Below are 27,059 nucleotides of genomic sequence, written 5' to 3'. Positions count from 1 at the left end.
AAAAAAAAATAAAATATTATTCACTTCCGGTTGAAACAAGGAAACGAAATCAAAATCGAAGATACAATTGGAAAACGCTGTTTTCCAAAATGAGTATGTATTCTACATTTTTGCGAGGAGTTGGAGAGTAATTATAATGTCCTGTGTTTCAGATCTATAATAATCGTGAAGAAAAAACGGCAAAGGATTTTCCCAAACGCGCATTTTGTTTAAAGTTTGCTAATCTCCTACTCATAGTATGTTACATTTACACAGTGTACAAATGTATTTGTTTCAGATTTTCCATGTGTTTTCTCAGGTTTGTACAACCCTACACTACTAAAGCGCAGGTTGGGAATAACCCCTTTTCAGAAATGAAGAAGTCCTGACTCTTTTGACTTTTCTTCTGGATAGTCCGAATTTCCTCCTACCCTGCAACTCTCCTCATTTGGGGTTTTTGATCCTTAAGGATCAAAATACCTTATGTCACCGGTCTATCACTGGAACTTCCCTACTATTTCTGAACACTACATAAAAATATAGTCCAAATGTATTTCCTTTTATATCATTCAATACCTCTTTTATAACAAGTAAATATGTTTCTTGCAATTTATATGCTCAATAATATTCTATTATTTATGGAAATAAAATTAAGATCTAGTCATCATATCAACTCAAGATTTGAGGGACTCCTTTTTGGTCTTGAAAGATATTTAGTAATAAATTTACATTTAGGGAATATATTTCTTGCTGTCAAGTGTCTGGAAGGATAAAATGTGTAAATATGTTCATTTTAACACACTTATAAGTCAGGTTATCTATTCTATCTTTAATATTTTACCATTTATAAACAGGAAATAAAGAGCAGTGATTTGACCAAGTAAAATGGCAGGAAAACTCAAATTGATCTAAGTGTCTAGTTTTTGAAAATCTTGTGTTGAGGAAATTATTTTCTTAATTTCCTCTGATATTGGTTTTATTTAAGTATAATTGTTATGTAGGATAAATACTCTGTTAATATAGCTTTTGAATGTAAATGCTCACTAACTTTTGGATAGATTTAAAATTGGGGAAAAAAGGTGAAGTGGAACAAAAACCTGTCAATGTGTGTGATGTTGAATTAGTAGTATAGATTGAATTTCAGTTTATACGTATTAAAAAAGGACAGATCTTAGTATTTTAAATGCAATGTATTATCACAATTTTATTGAACATCATATAATCTTTGAAATTTTGTTCATGCTACAATTTTCACAAAAATCAAAAACTGCCAGTGCTGTCGGCACTGATTTATTTGGATATTGTCATAATTGGTATGTCAAGTTGGGGTCAGAATGGGTGCCATACAAAAAGTTTGAGATTCAGTGATACCGCGGAGTACTGCCCTTCAACCATTTCTTACAACTTTCAAGTTGAAATCGTGCGTGTCGTACCTACCTAGTTTAATTCTGGAATCATTTTCCTGTATGCTGATACCATATTTGCTACAAAAATTACATTTTTTGTTAAAGCTTTGATTATTTTCTTCAAGAGATCCTGTTTTGTTGACATTTTGAATCTTGATACATGTGAAGTGGCGTGAGACCAAAGTAGGCGGAGCATGTTACTTTTCATTCAGAATGGAACAGACACGATTTTTAAAACTGGAATCTAACAGAATATTTCATAATTCTGCTGAAAAATTATGTGTCCACTACCATTCCCTTACAAAAGTTGGACCCATTATATACAAATGTAGTGGAAACAGAGTACATTTCAAATCATAAATAATGAAAACCAGCTGAATAATGAAAACCAGCTGAATACTGATTACTGAATACAAGCACTTAATTAGAGTTAAATCTAAAGCAAAGTAGCATGGCGCGGAGCCCTTTATTCAGGATGCCATGTCCCTTTTCCAACATGCCTGTTAGAATTTTTACAGTAGACAGGATTAGAATCTCATGCTTTCTCATTGCACCACGATGGCGAGACATAATCATACTCATCACTTATATTTTGGAGTCTCTTGTAATTGTTAATTAAAATAAACTTGATAAACGAACATAAAGCATGGATGGTTTTTGGTAAAATTTCTTGTATAAATGAACACCAATTAAAACCTAAGTGTGACAAAAATGTCAACTTCACGTCAATAGTTGCGACCATGAGGGATGTTGCCATTTTGACAAACGACTATTCATTAAATTCAAAGCAAACAAATCAATAAAAACATTTTTTCTTGTATACAATGCTAAATCTATTAATAGAACAATCAGACTTATACTTTACATTATACTTATAGAGGTAAATATGGATATTTCATTATTTCCAAAAAGACCACTTCTTGTTCTATCCAGACCCACCCCACCTCTCGTTAATACATAATGGTAAAAAAAAACTCAATAAATGCCAATTGTCTGTGTGGTATTTAATGAAAGTCCATACCATAAATACCATACTACTGAATAAAATCAGTTTCAAGTCCATATTCAGGACCATGAAGTAATTCACTTAGAACAGGTACATTTGTATATTCGAAAACTCTTTTTACAATTCACCTGTAACTATAACTGTTCATGATTTGTTTTTTTAATTATTGTCAACATATATGTAGTAATTTAACTTCAAGTTCTTAAAACACATTGTATTTTCAAAATATATTAAGGATTTTTAATTCACAGGCACTTGTAATATCTTATCCTTGAAATTATGGAAACATTTCCATTATTGTCTTCATTTGTTTTAATACAAAAATGATATACTTTGTTAAAAGTTTGAAGAATATATAAACGTGTATATATAGAAAATAGACCTACACATACATGTGAGGCAAGCACATTACTAGGGGGAACAAGCCCAATACCAAACTTGACAGGTGTTATAAAACTAAATTGGTGAAACAAGATGTTCAATGTTTATTTTGGAAACATAATACCCAATTAAAGAACATTTGCGTAAATCAAAAATAAAACCTAGATTTTGGGCTGTGCTCAACCTGTTCTGATGTGATCTTCCACTTCGCATGTGTCACCGATAATGCTGTCTATGAATGTTTTTGTAAATACATGTACAGTGTACCTTTATGTACACACTACATTGTATATGCATTTACATAGTAGACATATTCTGATTATTTCACCTGATTATTCATTTTGTTGTTTCAGGTTCATCATTACCTTAAGACATATTGGCTCAGTTTCACCACAAATTTCCCAATGATTAGTGACCACAGACTAGCTTGTGCAGCTAGACAAAAATTAAGTCATAGCATGTTGTAGATATGAAAAAGATACGTTACTTATAATATTTAATTGTAAATCAAAAACTGACTTTTGCTTTGCATTTTTTCCAATCTGTAGAAGGTGACAAAATAAATTTCTCATTTTCATAATTTAAATCAACTGTAATATACATCTGATTCATGTAAATTATCTTCTATGAATCATAGACTATGATCGACTAGCATGTCAACTTGAAAAATGCTCACCTTTAATGTACATGTACAAATGGGAGGGAAACATCTCAAAAACATCAACTTCGTTACTTTGGCACTCTTTTCAGAATTGGTAAACAATGCAAAGCAAAATCAATCTAAGATTTTAATATTCTTAAACATAAAATGAATTTAAATTTTAATTATTTAGGTCCAGCATTTCATGAATGTACTCCTAAGTGTATAGGCTTGTCTGTAGTCAGTTAGAAAATTGTTGTTGAATTAAGCCCATACATGTGTATTTGTCAAAAGGTAATGATGAACTTTACCAGGACTAATATCTGTCACATCTTACTCACATGTACAATCTAAAAAAGTCTTGAAATCAGCATGTGTTTTTCATTTTAAGTCCATTTTTATTCAATTACAAAAAACTTTGGTTGTGTAATGGTAAAATGCTGTTGACCTTGTCTGTAGACATTTTGTAGCATTTAGGAATATGTAATAAGTAAAACCCTGTTTGAATGCCCTTGACAGTTTATAAAACTTGCTCATTGCCACACATTTCAATTGAACAAATTATCTCGGTACATTCCCTCAATTCAAACCAAACCAGACTGATGATTAATATACATGTAAGTTGATAAAATATTCAGTATTTCAATTTCTGTTTTTGGTGCAAATTTCAGGAAAGTCTGCTGACCCTTATTGGAATTATGGTTCCTTAAAGTGTCATTTTTAATGTTTTATCAGTTTTTGCCTATTATATAGAAAATAAAAGCAGATTGATGATTAAAATAATTTGATAAAGTGTTCAGTGTTTCAAAACCTATTCTTAGTGCAATTTTAAGAAAAATCTGTTGACACTTCTTGGAAAAATGGCCCCAGAAATTGTTAATTTGACCATTTTCCCTGTTTTTGCTTGTTGTTAACAATCCAATAGCAGATTGATCATTTATATAAATTTAAAAATTATATATGTGAAAGTATGTAAAAACCTGTGATTGGTGCAAATTTGGGAAAAATCTGTTGATTGCATTTTTTAATGATTTTTTTTTGCACTTTTAGCATTCTGTTCATTTATCATAAGTAGAATGATGATAAGTGTTTAAATGTTTAGTATCATGACAAATATCACCTGTGTATATTTAGACTAAGGTGTTTGATCATTTGAAGGTACTGCATGTATTCAACTTTTTTAAAGCTATTAAACTACATGTAAGTGAGTGATTCAGGCTCTTGAGAGCCTTTTGTTAATTTTATAAGTCAGATTTAGAAATTTTTTCCCCATAGGATTCTTCCTGAAATCCCTTCTGTATTTTTCAATTAGTATTGGAATATTTCTCACTGTTTTTGAGTAAAATGGGGTCAATACATAGTGTTTCGAAAGCTGTATATGTTTTTTTTAAATTGTTACTCTTTACAAAGGCTTTAAGTAGCACTCCAACTATAAAGAATCATGCAAAATGTAATTCATGATTGGAAAGCCTACATATTTTTATTTTTGATACATTTATTTTTTTAAAAATGTTACATTAAACTGAAATTGACATGTGGCTTTTCATATTCATGTAACCCATACTCTTAGGAGATAAAATTGTATGGAATGTTCTGTAGAATTCAAAATTAAGAGAGATAACTCTGTCAATGACACTTAAATACAATAGAAACTATGGATTTTCATTGTGGATTATCTCCTAATGGCTATGAGCAGACAGATTGGAATGAATGATAATACATTTCATCACATAGACTCAAAAAAAAACTAATAATAGCCATTTTTGGGGTGTATTGCATGTAACAAAATTTGCATGATTCTTACAAAGACTACTCCTTAAGAAGTAGGCTGGCAAATTTACTCTATCACTTATTGTTTTTTTTTTGAGATTATGGGGTGAAAAGTAATCCATGTAAGCAGAACTTTTCACTTAAAAATTTCAAAATATTGTGCAATATTGTATCAAAACCAGTTGTTGTGTCCACAATGAACTAAGTCCCCATGTTTAAAGTGTGTCGAAATCTAATATGTCCCGAGTGAACATAGTACAACTGGCTCTGCAAAGCTTTTTATTCATAACTTCTATTAATCGCAGGTTGCTGATATATTTTAGGCTTCCTTGTATGATGTTGTATCATGGGATGCTTTTTCATACTCATATGACATCTACTTCTTGTATATACCATATTATAGAACCAGTGTATTAGTAACTAAGATTATTTGAATTTGGACATTCTGGGTGTATTATAAAATGTGTAAGTTTTTTTGTTTACAATTACAGCATAAAACTTGAGTTCCCACATGAGTACTGATAGTGAAACAGAACAGAATACAGAGAGGACTCCTCTAATGGATGCATTAGCCTCTATAGATACTTCCTCAAGGAGAAACTTTGTCAGAGAGGAATATGAGGATTTGGAAGGGCAACAACCTAGAGTATTTTTTGTTTATTTTAAATATAATATGGTGAAGAATGTTATTGTTCAAGATTTAATCCTTACACCATAACTTTATTTGTTTCAAGTCTGAATGAAAAATAAGTGATATGTGATAGAAATGTTAACACTGATGAAACTTACTGAAAACAGATATTAAGATCAGAATATTGAAACTTCAAATGACAAAGCTGTGTAATAATCTCTTTGTAACACAAATTGAATTTAGTTTCATTACACGGCTGTTTAAAACCAGCAGAAAGATCATATTTGGTCTCTGTGCAATTTGAAAATTGTTTCATTGCTTGATATTTTTATACCCAGTAATAATCTGTATTATTGCCGTTTTTTTTTTTGGTAATTTTACCCCTTTTTTTTTGCTGTTTTCGCCTTTTATTTAGAAAACAAAAGCAGGTTGATGATAAATGTAACTTGATAAAATGTACAGTATTTCAAAATCAATTATGGTTCCTTAAAGTGTCATTTTTAATGTTTTATCAGTTTTTGCCTATTATTTAGAAAACAAAAGCTGATTGATGATTAATGTAAATTGATAAAATGTCCAGTATTATGTCCATTGACAGATAATGTGCAAAATTGACCAAATGTGTTTGACCATATTTAGGTTTTGCATGTATTCAACTTTCTAAAGCTATTAATCAAGGTGAGCGATTCAGGCTCTTGACAGCCTTTTGTTTACCATTACATGGTTGGGTATCAACGTTCCATTTATGCCCTTTTTTAGCTCACCTGGCCAAAAGCTGTTGCCATCACAATGTGTCCCTTGTTCGTCATCGTCGACTGTCAGTGTAGTCCATTAACTTTTTCAAACTTTGAAAATCTTCTACTTTGATACTACTTGACATAATGTTACCAAACTTTTAATGTTTCTTGTGGTATTTTTAACATTCCTTGTGTGGTGACTTTTTATCTGGTCTGGCAAAAAATATGGCTGCCTTTACTAAAAGTAGACCAATTATTCAAATTCCAGAAACTTTAGAGCTAAAATCTGGCAGGGAGTAAAATTGTTCAGCATAATGGGATTGACCTTCACCAAAATTTTCAGGAAGATCTGTTGATGCACAAATGAGTTGTTGGTTTGAATTGGATTTTTTTCTCGAATTTAAATTTCTAACTTTGAAGATCTTCTCCTTAGAAACTACTGGATGGATTGAAACAAAACTTATCTTGAAGGTTATGTAGAATATCTGTAACTTCATGTATCTGTATGTGGGGATTTTGGATCTGGCAAAAAACATGGCTGACATTACTAAAAATAGACCGTAGGGTCAAATTACCAAATTTTGTGTATAACTCAAAAGCAGTTGGGTTTAGCTAAAATCTGGCAGGTGTAAAATTGTTCAGCATGATGAGGTGGACCCATGCCAAAATTTTCAGAAAGGTCCGTAGACAGATTTTTATATTTCCAACTTGATGGATTTTAGCAAAACTAAAATCTGGAACATGGCGTTAATGTTTGTTAGGATATCCTTATTAATCTGTGTGAGGAGATTTTTGATCCGTCTAAAAAATGGTCACCATTACTAAAAATTGAGGATTTGTGGAAATAACATGAAAACCAATTGATTTAGTCAAGTTTTCATGGGGTAAAATTGATAAGCATGTTGAGATGGACCTTTGCCTAAATTTTCATGAAGATCTGTTGATCAATGATGGAATTGTTGCCCTTGAGGAGCCCAAAAATGATTATGAGAGATTTATTTTGTAACATGAGAATTTGGTGTATAACCAAGTAAGGTCAAGAGTCCAGCTTTAGAAAGCTAAAAAGACTGATTGACCTGGTGAGTGATTAATGCTCTCTAGGGCCTCTAGTTTGTTTTTATGATACTGTTTTTATACTGAAAGTATCTGATGCTTCAGATCTTATATCACATTAATGTATCATATTTTTATTCATGTTTATCAGGGTCTCACTTTAAAGATTTTCCTTTTGCCCAAGACAAGTAAAATTAACATTTGAACAGGTAGAAGTTAACTACACTTGCCATTAGGAGAATATTTTTTTTTTGTATTTTCCAACATGCATTAACTTAAGGACAACCTAATTTTCATTTTTGGAAAGTTGAAATCTCATAAACTTGCTTGATATGACGAAGTTGTTGTAGTCAAACCTGTTTATTTATTTTATTTTTAACACTGAGTTGTACATTGAACTAAATCCGGTATCTTGGATGAATTGATTTATACATATGTTAGTTTAAGTCATTTTTCATTATTTATGAATTAAACACAGTAGATCTATAAAGATATGGCCAAGTGTATAATTGTTTTAGGCCACAACAGAAGAGGAGGAAGACAGCACCAAAGAAAGGCCAAGGTCACAGAGAAGGCGAGGCACCAGTGGTGACAATGAGGAGCAGGAGGAGCAGGAGTTCTACTATGGAGCCAAACATGTGATAATGTTATTTGTGCCTGTAACACTGTGTATGGTTGTTGTAGTAGCTACCATCAGCTCTGTTACATTTTATACTAAGAAGAATGGATATTTGTAAGTAATTAGAGAAATAGCTATACTAGTATAATACTAGACATGTATTTTAACTAGAGCATATTTTTTTTTACTATACTATGGTCTCACTTACCACTGTTGAGTCATATGGCCACCCTTCTGTGTAGTACCAAAAACACACTAAACCTCGATCTATGCATTTTTGGTACATAATATGTGTGTATGTTGATCAAAAGTAGTCAAAATAAAGCTGAGAAAGTGTACTTAAAAATCTTATTTGTAATAAATATTTACTACAAAAGTGCATGAATATTGTTTACATGTGTCAGTAATTTGTCTCCATGCTGTCAGTTAGCAGGAAAGGTAAAAATGTTGATTTACAAGTATGATTTTGAAAGCATAATTTTCTGAGCTGTTCAACGATATGCAATTAAGATGTCATTTGTCCTGGGAATTCACATTGAAAATTTGATTATTACTTTTTTAACATGTAAAGTAATGGAAACGTAAAAAGTGGTGAGACTAAATATGTTATACACAAAGTTTTCAAAGTATACACAAACACACAACACTCATAGCCATATCTTATTAAATGTGCATTTTTCTTCTTATTATATATGTATAAATGCATGTACCTCCTGACCAATGTGAGAAAACTGGTTTTTATCACTAGAGAGAGGGTAAAAGTGTTCAGAATGATGGGATGTCAAAATTCTTCTCCTCTCACACTACTTGACCAATTAGAACCAAACTAGGTATTCTGCATAAAACTGATGTGGGGATTTTTGATCTGTCAAAAACACGGCTGCCATTACTAAAAATAGAACAAATTGGTCAGACAGTAGTTTTTCACATATATCTTCAAAACTTTTAGGTTTCGCCAAATTTTGACTTTGGATAAAAGTGTTCAACATCATGACATATATCTGTGGTCGATTTTTCATTTTAATCTGTGAAGGCATATTGGAGTTATTGCCCTTTTTTTGTTTTTTGCTATTTTTAATGTTATTTTTTACAAAAATCTTCTCCTCTGACATTACTTGACCAATAGGAACCAAACTTGGTATGAATGCTCCTTAAGGAATTTTGCATACAAATGATGTGGGATTATTTATCCTTTGAAAAAACATGGCTGCTGTTACTAGAAATAGAACATAAGTTTTTTGCAACCGTTAGAATTAGCCAAATTCTGACAAGTTTGATGTGAATTATCTGATCAAATTTTTGCTTTAACCTGTTAAGCCATGTTGGATATACTACCTTTTTTTGACATTTTTTGCTATTTTTAATGTTATTTCTTTCAAAAATCTTCTCTTTTGAAACTACCAGACCAATAGGAACCAAACTTAGAATGAATATTCCTAAGGGTATTCTGCATAGATCTGATGTGGGAATTTTTGATCCATGGAAAAACACAGATCAGAATTTATGTGAATGAAAACTTGAAGTGTGAAACAACTCTGAGAAGAGTGCCTTGTGATAAATTATTTTAAAATAAGGAAACGTTTTTACAAAGCAATTTAACAGAAAAAACATTCATTTTCAATAAAATGAATAGACAGAGAGGGAATTTAATAAGTAATGGTAATATTAATGTTTAAATAATTAAATTGCGTATTTATGCATTAAAGTACTTACAAATTACATTATAAAATGTGATAAAAATAAAGGATATAAAAAAATGTTGCAAACACAACAGCATATCAAAAATGAAATATATATTGTATGTAATGACACAATCCATGTTTTCATTACTCTACACACAAAAAATCTTGATTACCTCTGTATAAACACACCCTGCCTATAGTGACCTTTTTATCAATGGCCCTTGGAAGGTAAATTTAGGCAGGTTTAACTGTGGTTAGAAAGAAACTTTCAATTGCTGAAATGATCCTTATAAATCCTACCAAAGTCTTTGAGTCAAAATTGTTGGATGACTTCTTGTTAGAGCTGTTGCCCTTGAAAGGCTGAAATTTAAGCAGGTAAAGGATTCAAGCTCCTGGGAGCCTCTTGTTTATGTTATACACCCACTTATTGGGGCTATATTGCAACCACCTTGTTTGTCCATCTGTTATAAATTTCTATAACAGATTTCTCAGCTTCTATAAGAGGGAATGCTTACATATTTGGTATATTGTCACTTATATACTTCCTGTTAACAGAATGACTTACTATCCATAATGGAAATTTTCATAAAAGATTTCTCAGCTTCCATAGATATATGGTATTTTGCTTTTGCATGATGACTTGTACCATGCCTCTCCTTTCCAGGTTTGTTGATTTTCTACTTCCTATTTATGGTAGATGGTTTAAAGGGGCATCTTAGCACGTTGTAGCATGTTACATCTTGTTACTTTTATTTTCTGAACATGAAGGTTTTTCTAAAGAATGTCTTTGATTAAGTTGTTATTTGCGTTTTATTAGAAAAAAAATTAAAAATAGTTATTTAATTTTTTTTTACTCTGGGTTCATAAATTTTCGTTTGTATCAGTTTGTGGTAAAAGAAGAAAAGGGATTTTGTGACAAATGTAAATTCATTGTTTGGGTGGAAAAAATAAATTATAGAAATATTTGACACATTTTCCACATTTCCAGGTATATTGTAGAATCAAATTAGTATGGTCTATTTGTAAAGGAAAATGGTATTTTGAGTATATTTACATTTGTTTGGTTTTTTTTCAAAGGTCAAAGAAGGTCAAAATACCTATGTATAGGGAATTCTTGTTAATGAGATCAAAACACTGTATTCAAATGTTATGAATATGGTGTTTGTTAACAGGAAGAAGTCAAAGCTTGAGTGCATCAATTCACTATTAAACTATTGGAGTTGATGAACTCTGAGTGTACTACACATCATTTTTCTGGGCACAACTAAATGCTAGATAGTTTGATTAAGTAAGACAAGTTTACAATGTCTCTAATTTGAATCAAATATTATGAAATAAATTTCCTTTATTTCAGGATATATACTCCATTTCATGATGCAGATAAAGCTGACACGGACACAGGGACCAAGATATGGCAATCACTAGCCAATGCATTTATACTACTGGGAGTTATTGTTGTAATGACCATCATATTGGTTCTGCTGTATAAATTTAGATGTTATAAGGTACCAACATGATTGCCAATCTTTGACAACCCATTTGAAAATGTGTTAGTTGGTTATTTTTGGGCAAACATGTATCACTTGATTAATGCTGTTGAAGCTTGTCATTTGTTTTGGGATAAGGATTAATTGATAATTGTAGTATATGTGTGTATGAATTAGAGAGATTTCTTTTGTGAGTGAGTTCTCATTATTTAATAAAGTCAATTATATGGAAAAAGTGGAAATGGGAAATGTGTCAAAATGACAACAACCCCACCAAACTTAAAAAAAAAGAAGGCAACCTATTGGCTTTCAATAAATTGTGAGAAAATTTCCAATTCTGGAGTATGCCTTCAATTTGGCTCTGAAAAAAATATGTAAAATGTACAATGGACCACAGCCTAAACATTAACACATTTAAAAAGCAAAAATTTTTTTTTATTTCAGTTTATACATGGATGGTTGATTTTGTCATCTTTAATGTTGCTGTTCTTATTTTCTTACATTTATCTTGGGTGAGTATATAATGTTTTTTGAAATGGACAATTCCTTTGTCACTGACGTTGTCCCTCTTTAAGTACTATGTCTCCCTGATTGTGATCACTATTATCGTTTTTTCCTGAGAAGAAAGCTGATTCAAATTATGAATACAAATACATATAGTATATTTCTCATAGGACAGAATAAGTGAAATTCACAAATTGTTTCCCAAGCATCTTACAATAATTTGCAAATGTAGCAGTGCCTTTTTTATGTAGAAGACATAAAGTTATTTTTATGATGCATCTACCATTCAGATTTCAATTTTTATTCCAGAGTTGTTCTCCAAGCCTATAATGTGCCGATGGATTATATAACAGTAGCAATACTGATGTGGAACTTTGGTGTAGTTGGAATGGTTTGTATCCATTGGAAAGGTCCATTATTCCTTCAACAGGCCTATCTGATAGTTATCTCAGCACTGATGGCACTTATCTTCATCAAATATTTACCAGATTGGACAACATGGGCTGTATTAGGTGTAATGGTAGTATGGGGTTAGTTAATTCTACTCTTCAAGTCTGATAACAGATTCTGATGTAATATGTTATATGCACTTTGGCACTAAAATCTACAAAGTAAGATCAAGATTAAAAGGATTTCAGTTGAATGACTGAATTTTTATTTGATATTCAACTAATTATACCCACCCTTGCTAACAAAGTTCAGGGGGTGTATAGGAATCACTCTTCTATCTATCTCTGCAAAGTCATATCCATTCCATAACTTCTTTGTTCTGGGACATAGGCATGTCATAATTCGCACATTGGTGTATCACCATAAGACAATGTGTGGCATACAATAGTAACCTCTTTATGACCTTACCATTTGATCTCAAAATAGATTCATATGGGCATAGCATATTTGGCACATGGGTGTATCACCTACATTCTTGACCTCTAAATGACTTTGACCCTTGAACTCATTTCAAATTTAAAGTTCTTTTAGCATGAATTTTCCTTTTTGTTCTTCAACAGCATAACATATTTGGCACTTGGGTGTATCACGTGACAATGTGTTGTATACCTTCATGACCTTTATATGACCTTGACCATTAACCTTGAAGTCAAAAATATAGGTTCATGTCTTTGACACAAATTTGTTTGGCTTTTGATGTAGGCTTTCTAATTTCAGTGTTTGGGTGAATGTGGAAGTCACATTCATGGCCTCTAAATTACCTTGATCTTTGAACTCAAGTTAAAATTATTAGATTATTATTATTCATTCAATATTTGGCACATTGATGTTTTACCATTAGTCGATGTAAAGTTTATTAGGGTGTAAAGGAACCAGTCTGTCTGTCTGTACAGATTGGTGTCTAGGGCCTTACCTTCATTGTTCTTCAGCATAGGCATACCATATTTGGTACATTTTGTTTCTCGGACACAACTTTTTTGTATTTTGATAAAGGCTTTTCATTTTCGATGTGTCAATGAATCACCTTACACAATGCATCTGCTGTATTTATGATCTCTAAATGTTCTTGACCTTTACCATAACATTTAAATGTTTAAGCTTCAGTGACTTAAGTCGGCATAAGATATATGGGTGGCATGGGTATCCTTTGAGAGTTTTACTCACTATATTTCTAGTTTAAGTTAGATTTTTCTAGTTTTTCTAGATAATGTTGAAAGAACTTACTTCAGAATTTTAATGTAAAAAACAGATGCCACTGAACTTGATTTTGAGATAATTGAGCCTTATTAAGGCAATTTTTAAAAATATTTTATATGGTTTATGTAGGGAATTTTTTACAATTTTACAAACTATTAAAATACTCGTATTTAGAATTTCTTATCAATTCATATAAAGAAAGAACACTCAACTGACATTCTTTCATCTTTAAAAAAGAAAATTTTGGGTCACTAAACTCTTTTTCTTGTAATAATAAAAAAAAAAAACTGAATTTTCCATCACAATTCCATTGGACATGTTCCCACTAATTATCTCCTTTTTGAAAGAATTATTCTGACAATTATTTCTTCTTAAAAGAGGCTTTTTCACAATTATTGATTGATTTACCATACAATTGTCAAAATTTTTTTTTAAATAATTTAAAATGATATTAGTTTTACATAAGTGCTTTTAGTTAATTTCTGTTATAAATTCTGAGCAACATTGAAAGTTTTAGGGGAAATTCTTACTTTTATTTTTTATATCGAAAATATCATTTCCACATAAGGGGTTGCTTTAAATAACTCAATATTGAGTTCAAACCATGTGCACTACATAACAACAATTAAATTTCAGATTCATTTGCAAAAGGAACGTAGTCCTAAAAATACATCAGTTATTATCATCTGTTTTGCATGTAATTAAATGATTGGATATCATTCCAAATAATTTCTGAAGTGTGGTTATTCAAATTTGTTTCTTTTTACTACACAAGCTTTTTTGTATTAGTTAATACACAAATTAGGCCAATAAGTTGTGAATGAGTAATTACATAAGCCATGCTATATGTTGCAAAAACAAACTTTGGTCATTGGAAGTAATAAAACAGTCAGTTTTCCTACTAATTTGTTCACATCAAGACATCCAAGTTAATTAACCTCAAAGACCTTGATTGATAACCTCAAGTTATCCAAGATTTGTTAGAGTTTGAGTCATCAGAGGTGATTGATTGATTGTTGGGGTTTAACGCCCAAGCAGCAGTATTTCAGCTTTATTCAGGCGAAAGAGTCATCAGTGGTAAAATTGTATTGGAGTAAGGGAATTTTTACCAGGACTGTAAAATTAGTTCAAATTATCTGAGATTTCGATTCATCTAAATTCGACACATCAAGGTTCAACTATAGGTATAATCTACATTTTTGTACCTTGACTTTTACATTCCTTTTTCTATTAAATAAGAGTCTTTAACATTGTATCCATATTCTACTTACTGTCAAAATTTATGAACCTGCCACAAATCACAGTATTACCATCTTAATTCTGAAACTTTAATTTTGCTGGCTTTACATGTTTAACATAGAATGGCAACAAAAAAATTGATTTTTACTTGTATTTGGTTCATGAAATTTTGTGGTACATATTAAAATATACAATTTTAAATCATTAAACCATCACAAAATGAACACTTAAAATGTTTTGCTGCTTGTAATCAGTTCATACTTCTGAATTAGAAATTAAAAAGTTGTTTGTATGTATATAGATAAGTGTGGTATAAATAAAATAATGGTAACTTGTTGCAGATTTAGTTGCTGTGTTGTGCCCTAAAGGTCCATTGAAGATGTTAGTAGAGACAGCGCAGGAAAGGAATGAACCAATATTTCCTGCTCTTATATACTCATGTAAGCTAACTACATATATTTATCAAATGCATATTTATACTGTAGAATGTATTATTAAAATACTGAATATTTTTATTTCACTTTTTCATTTTACAGTGCAAGTTTGCTTCTATTTTGTAATTATTGATTTTACTAACTTTGGTAGCACTAGTCAACCTTAAGGATATTTATTGCATGGAATCTTTTGTTGATAGACTTTTTTTGTTTAGGATGTGAACACAATATCTAATAATATAATGTTATATCTACTGCTAAATATTTAGGTCAAATTTTATCCTTTAGATTACTATAAAAGCTTCAATGAATCCTGATTCTTTTTCCAGTTTTTCTTTAGTCCATGCAAAAATAGCAATATTAATTGCTTAATAAAATAAACTGATTTGATTTATGATCTGAATGACACAATATGAAAATAGAATCTATTTGCCACATGCCAAAAAAAAAAAGAAAGAAAAATATTGGTGTGTTTAGAGTTTAATAAAATGTAATTGATGGTTGGCTGGTTACAATGTGTCATGTCAATAGAGGATAACTATTTAACACTACTAGACTTTTATACTGTGTTAATTGTTTGTCTGCTTATTCTATCTGCCTACTATGAAATATACAATGTTATACCTCCAGCCTTTAAGTTGGTGATCAGAATGTCAGTACTAAATTTCTGATTGTATTTCTATGAAACTTCTAGGGAATGGTAATTAGGTAATGCCATTCTGCAAAAGTTATTTTGATTTTGGATTCAAACAAATTTGTGGGTTTGATAGGATAACATGCCATGGACCTTGTCACAAACTCAATAGGGTGTTCTGGGTATCTGGTCCTTAACCACTTCAGTGGATTTTATGAACTTTGAGGGAATGATTTTTTGGTAATGTCATTATTATGATTTTCTCATTGACATCAGTGAGGTATACTGTTTCTGTTCTTGGTGAAAATTTATGTAGGTGTAGTGCTTTTGTGCATCTTTTTGGTACTTTTGGTCATATAAGTTTTTGGTTTTAACTCACCTGGCCAAAGGCTATGTAAGCTATTGCCTTCACTTGGCGTCTGTCATGGTCGTCATCAGTCATCAGTCATCTTTTTCAAAACTTTTCTCCTCTGAAACTACTTTAACAATTTGTTCCAATCTTGGTATGAATGTTTCGTAGGGTATTTTGTATAGAACTGATGTGGGAATTTTTGATCCGTGAAGACACATGGCTGTTGTTACGAAAAATAGGGGTCAGACAAAAGTTTTTTGCATATATTTCCAAAAGCATTAGGTTTAGCCAAATTCCGACAGGCTAAAAGTGTTCAGCATGATGAGATCTATCGATGGTCAAATTTTTGTGTCAATTTGTTTAGCCATGTTGTAGTTATTGCCCTTTTTCTATGTTTTCTGGCTATTTTTAACATTATTATTTTCAAAAATTTTATACTTTGAAACTATTTGGCCAATTTATACCATTCTTTCAACAATTCAATTGCTAAAATGATCTTTACAATAAGGCTTATAAAAATCAGCATTGGATCAAAGTTGTTGGACGCCTCCTTGTTAAGTGTATTTTAAAAAAAAAACAAAAAAACTATGATACATGTAGATAGAAAGAAACTTTCAATTTCTGTAATAATCCTTATGATATGGCCTACAAAAGTCTATTTTGAGTCAAAATGTTGGACAATTTGTTAGAGTAATTGCCCTTGAAAGGCAAAAAATGTTTTGAGCAGTTTTCCAAAATCGTGAAAACAATAAAAGATAGATAGAAACTTTCAATTGATACATGTACCAAAGTCTCCTTAGAGTCAAAAGTTTTGGACAACTTGTAAGAGTTGCTGCCCTTGAAAGGCAAAAAAATATCCAGGTGGGTGATTCAGGCACCTGGAAACCTCTTTTTAAACTAGGATTAGATGAGTGATCTTGAAAATACTGGGTTTATGTAAACATACATGTACATGCATATGTCATGGGTATGTATCCTTTTGTAGCTATGCTCACAATACCTTAATTCTCATGGGATTATGCTGTATTTATCTCATTCATTAGCTTGATGTTAATGTTAAAACTGATTACAGCTACAATGGTATGGAATGTAGCAGGGATGGCCCAGTCTGACACAGAGGTTGAAAATGATAAAAAATCCAGTAGAAAGAAGAAGAAAAATTCAAAAGCAGCAAGTATGTTGAGTCATTTGACTTTCCTTAATATGATCAGTGTGATTTTATAACTTAGCTAAATGTTAATGTTACACACACACACACACACATATATATATATATAGATATAATCAGGCTTGTTGTAAACTCTGAACTTACTGACAAATATTTCTATCTTTCTAAAGTTTTGTTTATATCTTACTTCCAGGAATAAACTTGGGATATATGAACGATGGATCAAGTATATATTCTAGTCCAAACTCCATTTTTGTGCATTACACCTATTCCTAGTAACATAACACCAAAGGAGCTGATGTCTTTCTTACATTCTTGTGTAGAGCATGAAATTTTCATAGGATGCTTATGTTTATTTTTATTCAAAATACCAATGAAGAAGTTTTAAATAAACATAACATTTGTTACAGTCATTGGAAAATATACATATGAATTTTGTTTTGTTTTTATTTATTTATTTATCAATTCATTCCTGTGGTGTTTTGGTCATTGCACAATCGTCCTATTAAGAAACCTTCCACTAGTCCTCATTCTTTTTTTAATGCTTGCATTTGTCTTTATTCATGCATGATTTAGAGATACAGGTTTATAGTGTGTGCTTACACTCAGTTCATGGAATGTGCAAAAAATAAATTTGAGATTTCATAAACTACATCAAAGTGTTAGTCTTTCTGTTTAATTTTTAAGCTTTAGTATTCAATACTTTTAGTGAAAGTTAATTGTGCAAACTTTCTATTTAATGAAAAGAAATTAGATATGAAAATGCATGATGTACAACTTATCACCTATTTTACCAAGAATGATAGTCATTTAGTAGATTGGATGTATTATGGTATATACTGTAGTTTGCTTCAGTCATTTACACTGTACATAAGATCTCACCAACACTTCTATGTATTTTTATGGAAATTTTGGTGAACTTTTACTGTTAGCTCCCTTTTGATTTGTATTTTTTAAAAACTTACAGGACTATTTATACAAAAAATGATTTGGTTCCAGTGTTTGGACAATAACTCAAAAAAGTTCCAACAAATGTTCAAGAAACTTATGGATCTTGTTTATATGTCTGATGTAAGCACACTTTCAATTTTTGTAAAATTTTGGATTTTTGTTGTAGGACTTTATTCATCAAAAGAGGACATTTTTTTCCATTTTGCACAATTACTGAAAAAACCTTCCATCAATTTTCTTAAAACTTAGGGATATCGTTCATTTATATTGATGTAAGCTCCATTTAAATTTCTATAAATTTTGGATCTTATGTTTTTGAGTTATGGGACTTTATTTATGTGAAAATGGGGTGATTACCAATTGGACTTTAACCCAATGATTTCTATTGATGTAAATTCCCTTTTGATTTATATTAATTTCAAATTTTACTTTTTTGAATTAAAGAACTTCTTTCACGAGGAACAGGGTTTTTTTTTATTAGTATGCCCTGTCAGATCAATATCTTATCTTCAATTATGTATTTGAACTGATGCATATTGTGGGTTCATGTTTTTGGTAAGAACAGCAGTGCTTTCATTCACTATTAGGCGATAAAAAATATTCATTTTACTAAAGTACATAGGAGCTTAAAGTGGACATGAGTATCATGTGCTGATGGTGCAGCTCTTTATTATAAAAACCACTACATTTATGTTAATTTAGTGTCAATCCAATTTTATACAATCACAAAAATTGTGGTCCAGTGATGGTATGGCCCTGTCATTATTGTGCATTGATACTTGGTTTTCATGTGATAACAATAATAACCTTCTTTGTACTTGACAGTTAGGTTCACATAAGGATAGTTTTTTTTGTGGGGTGGGGGGGAGATATTCCAAGCCATTTTGGAATAAGGAGCTGTAAAGAGGCAAAACTCAAGCATTTCTTTAAATCAATTACATGTATATAGTGTGTTATCACTTTGATATTGTACTATTGTTCTAAACCACAAAGGTCAGACTTGATTGATTTTAGGAATTATGACTAATCACTATTGAAGCTTCTGAAAGAAGCATTTGTTTGGGTAATAATTTGAGGTAAATGAAAAGTTTTGATGATGTAAAAGGTTATGACCATTTAGGAATTAAGTGTCAGTCCCTGTAAGAATCAGGCAGTAGGTAGTTGGTGAAACAGGGTTTGAAAAAACCCATCATTTTTATTGTGTAATTTGACTGTTTGCACCATCAGAATCAAGGAAAGCAGACAAGATATGATATTGGAACACTGTGTTACAATTTCATCGAAATGCACTGACCATGAACATTTCAAGGGCAGAAACCTTTGAAACTCTGTCAAAAACCTCATTTTCCTTACATTCTATTGAAAAATTTCTGAGCAAACCCAAAGATTTAGAGATCAAATAATGGTCTTTTCAAATAGAGATAGCATCCTTGAGTGATATTTTATTGTCAGAGCGGTGGGATTTTAACATGCATGTTTCTGATTTTTTACATTTTGCCTGATTCTTACAAACACTCACACTTAAGGACCTTACAGGAGTAAGAGTAGTCAAGGGAACCAAGGTTAAAGCGGTAATCAAAAGAATGTAATCCAGGGACAAAAACCGGACATGGAAAACAGACATACACAACAAAGAACATAAAGTAACTAAAATCATACATACAAAATAACAAAAGCAAATGAGCAACACAGACTCCACTAAAAACTGGTAAGAAATGAGTAGTTTCTTCAACATTGTATGAATTGAATTGCTTTTTTACACCCCACAAGCAAAGTTAAGGGCATATATCGGTTTCACCTTCTTTGTCTGTCTCTTTGTCTGAACTATTTTCTTAGCAGCTTACAACATTGTTATGAAACTTTGTGGGATGTCATATTGTTTGGGCAAAAATTGTAGAAGTGACAGCAGTTTGAACATTTTTCAGCAAAACCTTTGTCTGATGTGTTGTCTGCAATTCCTCTTCAATATCTTGCAGGATTGTTATAAAACTTAATGCAGTGTTTAATTACTATATTGGGGATGTGCATATTGTCAGAAATTTATGTTTAAAGAATATTTGCAGTTGTATTCTGCATGTCATTTTGATGTCAACAAAAAAAAATTGTGGTTTGGAGTTGGGTGTTTTAGATGTAGCAGCAAATTGTGTGTCAGAAGTACTTAGTATATCCCCAATAAAAATTGTGTTCACATTGGTCCCAAAATGTATAGGGTTCAACTAGATGCAGGGGGTATTAGTCCCATTATGGGCAATGTCTAGTTCAAGTCTAACTGTAATTTATTAGTCTTTTTACAACTTTCATTCTGTATCTTGTCAAAAACTGAATCACAATTAAAATTATGAGCTGTTTAAGGCTTGAATGTTGAGTCCATACTTGTCACAACTGTTGATGGTTTAACATCTGTGGTTGTATTAAGCTGTGTTCTGCAACGCATTGTATTATATATTTGCCCGACATGATTAATAAGTATCCAGCAGCTCATAATAAATTTTAGTTTTTGATAAAGCATATGTTTAATTTCACTTTATATAAATGCACTTGCTTTCCCCTTGTATAAGTTTCTTATGCTTTTACAGAAACAAAAATAAATAATCACCACACTTGTAAATGTCAGGTGTTTTGGTTTAGTTTAATAAACAAAAGAAACGTGATCGATCAGCCTATTTGAAGTTATACATCCATGGCATGGAATTTCCAAACTTACAATAAAGTACTAATTCATCCATGTAAACTATGTCATGACAAAATATGACTTTTTTCAGATGTCTCAGAGAATGGCCTATCTAGCAGAGAAAGAGAAGTCAGAGATAGATTTTCTACTAATAGTACAGAGGAGTCTCAAAGGGTTTGTTGTCTATATTCATCTTATTTAGAACCTTCATGGAGGGATTTAATTCTTCAAATATTTCATCATTGGCTTACATCATACTTGTTCCTGTTAACCATATTTTTATGATACGCAATCACCATTGAGTTTTTAATCGGAATGTTAATTATGGATCCCTCATGAAAATGTAATTGGGATTTTTAGGATGAAAGATAATGTTAAATTTATGGTGGAGTCTGTAATTCAGATATAGCATAAATATTTGTAATGTTCTTGGTTAAATCTACATAATCTCTGTAAATTTAATTGTAAAAAATATTGATAAGTTTCAAATTTTGTAACTGGATTTTGAAGGAAAATATCTTATGGTATATAATAAAAGAAATTGACAGAAATATCTGAATGTGTATGTATTTAAATACAAAAATACCGGTCATATGTATCCCAAATTTTGATATGCTTTTCATGTGTTTTAACTTATTTATACCCCACACAGTGATGCTGTAGAGGGTGTAATGTTTTGACTGGGCATATAATGGTATGATGCTGTAGTCATTGTCTGTGTCATTGTCTGTAGAGACTTGGTTTTTGTGCGATAACTTGAGTATTGGTTGGTTGATCTTTATAAAATTTCATAACAAGGTTCTATACCACAAAAAAGGTTGGTATTGAATTTGGGGGTTATGACCCCAACCGTTTTAGAATTAAGGACCATTAAGAGGCCAAAATCAATTGTTTCATAAGTTTAACTTTATAACTCCAGTGAAATAGTAAGAATGCCTATGATATGGTTCCACAATAATCTGCACATCAGTAATCAGACTGGGATTGCTTTTAGGGGTTAAGATTTGAAAATTTTAGAAATAAGGGACAAAAAAAGGGAGAGGGCAATCACAAGAATTTCCCTTGTGTCTGGACAGTAACTTGTCTGTTAATGAAGTGATCTTTTTGAACTTGTATGACAAGGTGCTATACATGTACTACCAAAAGACTGGGATTGATTTTGGGGGTTAAGACTTGAACCTTTTTGAAATAAGGGGCCTGAAGGGGCCTTAAAAAAAACATTTTTCTTATTTCCAGACAATAACTTGAGTTAGAGTGAATGGATCTCATATGAATCTTATAATAAGGTGGCATATCCCAAATGGAAGACTGGGATTAATATGTAGGGACTTCAGTAGAGCCAAGTAAGAACAAGGGGCTACAAATGGCCAGAAACTAACAAGGTGTCGTGCAGCCAAAGGAAGGTTTGGGTTGATTTTACGTTTGAACTAAGAAAACAGGTCAAAAAGTGACCACTTGATTCTGGTCAAGTTCTTATCCTGTGTCAAATATCTAGTAGTGGTAAAAATTTGAAGCTGTTTCAAGTTTGAATGGTATGTCCATCTTTGCCCCAACAATTCAGAGTTTGAACTATGTGGTCATATCAAGCTGCAGCCTGCAAAGGATTTTATTTTAACTTGGATTAAGTTTTGGTAGCCAGGACTGATTTTACTGATATCCTATAGGATCATTTTTTAAGGAAAAGGGAGAAGGTAAAAATCATGATGCACTGGTATGCTTGTTGCCTGGACACATTACTTTACACTGGATTTCAAATCTGAATGAAATGGTAATCATAAAAGTATGGATAAGATTACTTTTCACATGTAATCACTACCTTGGGCTAAGTTCCATGATATGGGTGTATTGGGTATATGGGGATTGCTCACTAATGTTCTATCATTGTTCCCATTTTCTGTAATGATTAGGCTCGTTCAGCAGTGGCTGCCTTGGGTGATAATAATGAGAGTAGAGATGAAGTAGAAGTCAGACAGCCAAGTAGACAGAACAGACCAAGTTCAGATGATCCAGAGGAAGAAAGTTAGTAGTGCGGAAGGAATTTATTTAAAAATATTTAATTTATGTTTCTTCAGTACTAAGTTTTACTTCTGTCAATACATAATTAGAACAAAAGTCCATACAGCTTAAACTTAATTAATCATTAGTGAATGATTTGCAATTTAGTTTGTATCTTTAGCAAGAATGAAGATGGATAGCCTTAAGTGTTTGGTGGATGGGCGTGAGCTGTTGGTTTTTGGACTGTACATTGGATTTGAATGAAACTTTATGATTTTGTTACATATATGCAGGGATGTATTAGAAAGTCATGATTATTTTAGTATTAAGTATCAAGTGGGAATACTGTTAACAACATATATAATTATTTTTTGTGTTGAAGGGTTGTTCCCCATTGTATGATACTCCCCTTACCACTGTTTACTGTATATACATTATAATTATTCAATCTTAAAAGCTGTTTTTAAACTTAAAAAAAATATTCATTTGAACATTCCCCAAAAAGTCTTGAAATGAACATTTAAACAATTAGAACATGATCTGTAATATTCTAAGTACATACTACATTACTATTTCTATCCCTTCTATATATTTTTTAAGCACACAACTGTGTCTCCATTTCTATCAATTCTATGATTAAAACCTTGAATAAGAAAGTTTCCAAGTGTATCTTCATTTAATATTACAGGAGGAGTCAAGTTAGGACTTGGTGACTTTATATTTTATGGTGTACTGGTTGGAAAAGCTTCATCATATGGTGACTGGAATACAACACTGGCTTGTTTTGTTGCCATTCTTATTGTAAGTTTGCTAGAAAATTTCTTTTTAAACTTGAGTTGTTCCAACATCAAGGAATTTTTAAAAAAAATTTTTTAATATACCAATGTTTTCTCTCATATAATCAATGTAATATGACATCATTATACTCAGGTACAGGGAAAGAGTTTCCCCTATATACTCAAATAACATAAAAAATGAGCTAAAGGTGGAAATGAAACAAGGCATACAGGGAAGGCACAAAAAAATGGCATGATCACAACCCTCCCCCTTAAAAATCTTGCCACCGTGAAAAAAATATTACACAAACACCCCTAAAAATCAGTTCAAAAAGGTCGGAATTCCTTGTTTCAGTGGAAGTAAAGAAACTGAATATAAATTACACAAATGTATGAAGTAAGGACTACTAGCAATTAACTGATATGCTCCATACCAGTTTAAACCTACATAAAGTTGTGTCCCTATCGTTTGTAAAATCAAATTCAATTCTTCCAATGCGGGGTTGAGAATCAAGGTTTGTCATAAGTCATACAATAAGGACACAACACATGTCATGCCAAAAACTGCTTTTAAATATAGTGTTTTAATTTCTATGTAAACACCCTATGAGCGAATCAGTGTTAATACCGGTACTTAAAAATGCGATCCTTAGTGATTTGACAACAAAATCATAACTATATCCCTTACAAATAAGCTGATTCAACACTTTAGTTAACATATTGGGTAAGTACCGAGCTTTGCCTGCTTTGTGTAGAATATAATTGTAAAAAAAGAGTGAGAGATACCTGCAACTTGTAGCGGGTCGCAAGTATAAATCCTTTACAAGAATATCCGTATTTGAGAGTGAATTCCTTGTATCAGTTGAAAATTTTGTGAATGTTTTTAGTGTTTTTGGTATCAAAAACCTTGTTGTAGTGATTTCTTGGTTATATAAAGATTCCTCTTATTAAAATCCAAAACATTGCAAATACAAGCTAATTGAACCATATACACTTTGATTTCTCAAACACTCTAACCGAATGTTAGTCCCCTCAGTTATAACTCATGGAGAAAACCTTCACTTGCATGAACTTGTCCTTCTGTCAGCTTGGGTAATGAGAGGTTTAAAAAACTAGAGCCTTATCATTAAGAAGTAGTTGTTTAACTAGATATAATGTAAATACAGTCATAATTAGTACAGATTTTGGTATGTTTTTATTGTATATTAATTCTAACCTGGCGGCCTGGGTAATATTTCGTTCCACAAGTTTCTCTCAAATATATCTCCTGGCCACCAGTGATATCTTCTATCTTTTGATTGGCTGAATGAATATGACGTTATTTTTTTTTATCTTTATACTTTCAAATATTCAAATTTAAAAAAAGAAACGTTAAAATATTTCTTTCAAATTACTTCTATTATTTTTTAATTTAAATGGACAATATTAATAAATATATAACTTCCTAAATCAAAACATGAATAGTTAGTTATTTTAAGGTATATTAACCAGAGTTACACTTTGAAAGCAAATGAAAGTGTTGTATTAAAAAACAATCATCTTTATGTTTCAGGGTTTGTGTTTCACGTTGCTGTTGTTAGCCATTTTCCGTAAAGCTTTGCCAGCATTGCCAATATCAATTACCTTTGGACTGATATTTAATTTTGCTACCAGTGAATTGGTACAGCCATTTATGGACAGGTTAGCAGCAGCTCAAGTATATACTTAATATACTATTGTATCATAAACAAAGAGATTATTGTGGTTATTTTTGTTGCAATGTGAATTTTGTCATGTATTATCATTCAGTAGTAGTGAATAAATATGTAAAACATTATCTTGTTTCTTCTTAATGTGTTAGTCTTAAAACTATGCCTGGTGATTAGTTCAGAACTGGGAAAGTATCCTCCCTATTAAATTGTATTTGAGAAGTTCATAGAAAGAGTAGACTTGTTGATATGAAGAACAAATAACTAAAAGTTAATGGATCTTCATGATAAGAGTAATCAAGGGAACCAAGGTTGTAGCGGTAATCAAAAGAATGTAATCCAGGGATAAAGACCAGACATGGAAAACAGACATACACAACAAAGTACAAAAAGTAAGTCAAATCATACATACAAAGTAACAAAAGCAAATAAGCAACTCGGACTCCACTAAAAACTGGGAGCATGGACCAGGTGCACCAGTAGGGTAAACATTCTCTGCTTTTCTAAGTGTAGGTCAAGATATGAGGCTGACTTCACAGTGTCTGTAGCATCCTTTATCTCAAGTTCTTTGGGGTAGATGCGATGTTTCAAATCCCTAAAGTTAGGATTATTTAAAGATAATACGTCATCTATATAGTGGAAACTGAGGTTAAAGGATCTAGCAAAACAATATTCTTTCTTTCTGATCAGATCAGCTATAAAGTCAGCCTCACAAGAGTAAAGAAAAAGGTCAGCAAGTAGAGAAGCACAATTTGTTCCCATTGGAATGGTGACGGTTTGTTGAAAAACGCGTCCACCATGATTTTATTATACCATCAGACCTTATACCAACAGAGCAATGATTAGGAAAAGGAATGAAAAGGGGACCAAAAGCTACCATTATAAAACTTTAAATGTTTTATCTTAAATGTATGTGAATGGATGGCCTTGCCATTGTTATCACAAGGTTATATTCCAACACAAATACGCTGGGATTGATTTTAAATGTGTTCTCTGTACGCAGACACAAAGAAGTAGGAACAAGCACATAACAACTTACATAAAAATGTCTGGATTACTCTAAATTTTTACTAATAGGTTCCATACCCCAGGAATGTTTAAATGTATCAAAAGAGTTTTTGCCCTTATATTTTACGAATAAAGGGTCAAAAAGAGGTCTCAAATAAGCATTTTCATCAACTTTGTGTAAAATACTCATTTCTTATGTCTAAAATATTATTTTAAAGTTACTATAGTCAGAATCCTGTTAAACATCACAATATTATCAAATTGGAAATTGTGTCCATATTTATCCTACATGTTCAGGGTTTGACCTCTGCATATGAAAGCTTTGGAGTTCTTTAGTTCTTAGTTTTGTAGTATTTATAGTGTCTTTGTCCCTAGATTAAGATTATCATGTTCTTTGCTCTTTTTTAAAGTTGAAACATGCAATGCTACAAAAGGGGGAAGACGGTCAGTGATTTAGTGTTGCCTTTAATTATTAACATGTATAAGCCTAGTCTTTTTTAAGTTTAGTGTTTCTATCTACACCTTTCTTGGAAATTTCAAAGAAGCTACACTTAACTATGTGGCGTAAAATATCTTAATATAATATATTAATGGAAACGTT

At 31.4% G+C, this 27,059-nt stretch overlaps 1 protein-coding gene across 3 annotated transcripts; it reads left to right on the top strand.

Annotated features, from left to right (window-relative positions):
- LOC148623946 (presenilin-1-like) lies at positions 1 to 25,578 on the top strand. 3 transcript variants are annotated; one of them, XM_088566263.1, is made up of 14 exons: positions 24 to 93; positions 278 to 298; positions 5,674 to 5,828; positions 8,122 to 8,336; positions 11,259 to 11,409; positions 11,836 to 11,903; positions 12,205 to 12,425; positions 15,123 to 15,221; positions 17,274 to 17,375; positions 17,563 to 17,595; positions 21,083 to 21,165; positions 22,899 to 23,010; positions 23,675 to 23,787; positions 25,315 to 25,578. In XM_088566263.1, exons 3-14 carry the CDS (start codon positions 5,694 to 5,696, stop codon positions 25,468 to 25,470), a joined length of 1,488 nt encoding a protein of 495 aa, XP_088422389.1. In that variant the 5' UTR covers positions 24 to 93; positions 278 to 298; positions 5,674 to 5,693; the 3' UTR covers positions 25,471 to 25,578. The 3 variants fall into 3 exon arrangements, with proteins under 3 accessions (XP_088422388.1, XP_088422390.1, XP_088422389.1); XM_088566262.1 differs by lacking the exon at positions 278 to 298 and having other exon boundaries at positions 1 to 93; XM_088566264.1 differs by lacking the exons at positions 278 to 298; positions 17,563 to 17,595 and having other exon boundaries at positions 1 to 93.
- The last annotated feature ends 1,481 nt before the right edge of the window (positions 25,579 to 27,059 follow it).

This window comes from Perna viridis, chromosome 2 (assembly GCF_037379345.1).
Source record: "Perna viridis isolate PV_CMFRI_1.1 ecotype Kerala chromosome 2, ASM3737934v1, whole genome shotgun sequence".
NCBI classification, from domain to species: Eukaryota; Metazoa; Mollusca; class Bivalvia; order Mytilida; family Mytilidae; genus Perna; species Perna viridis.
Note: the sequence above shows the minus strand (reverse complement) of the source record. Positions and strands in the feature narration are given on the sequence as shown.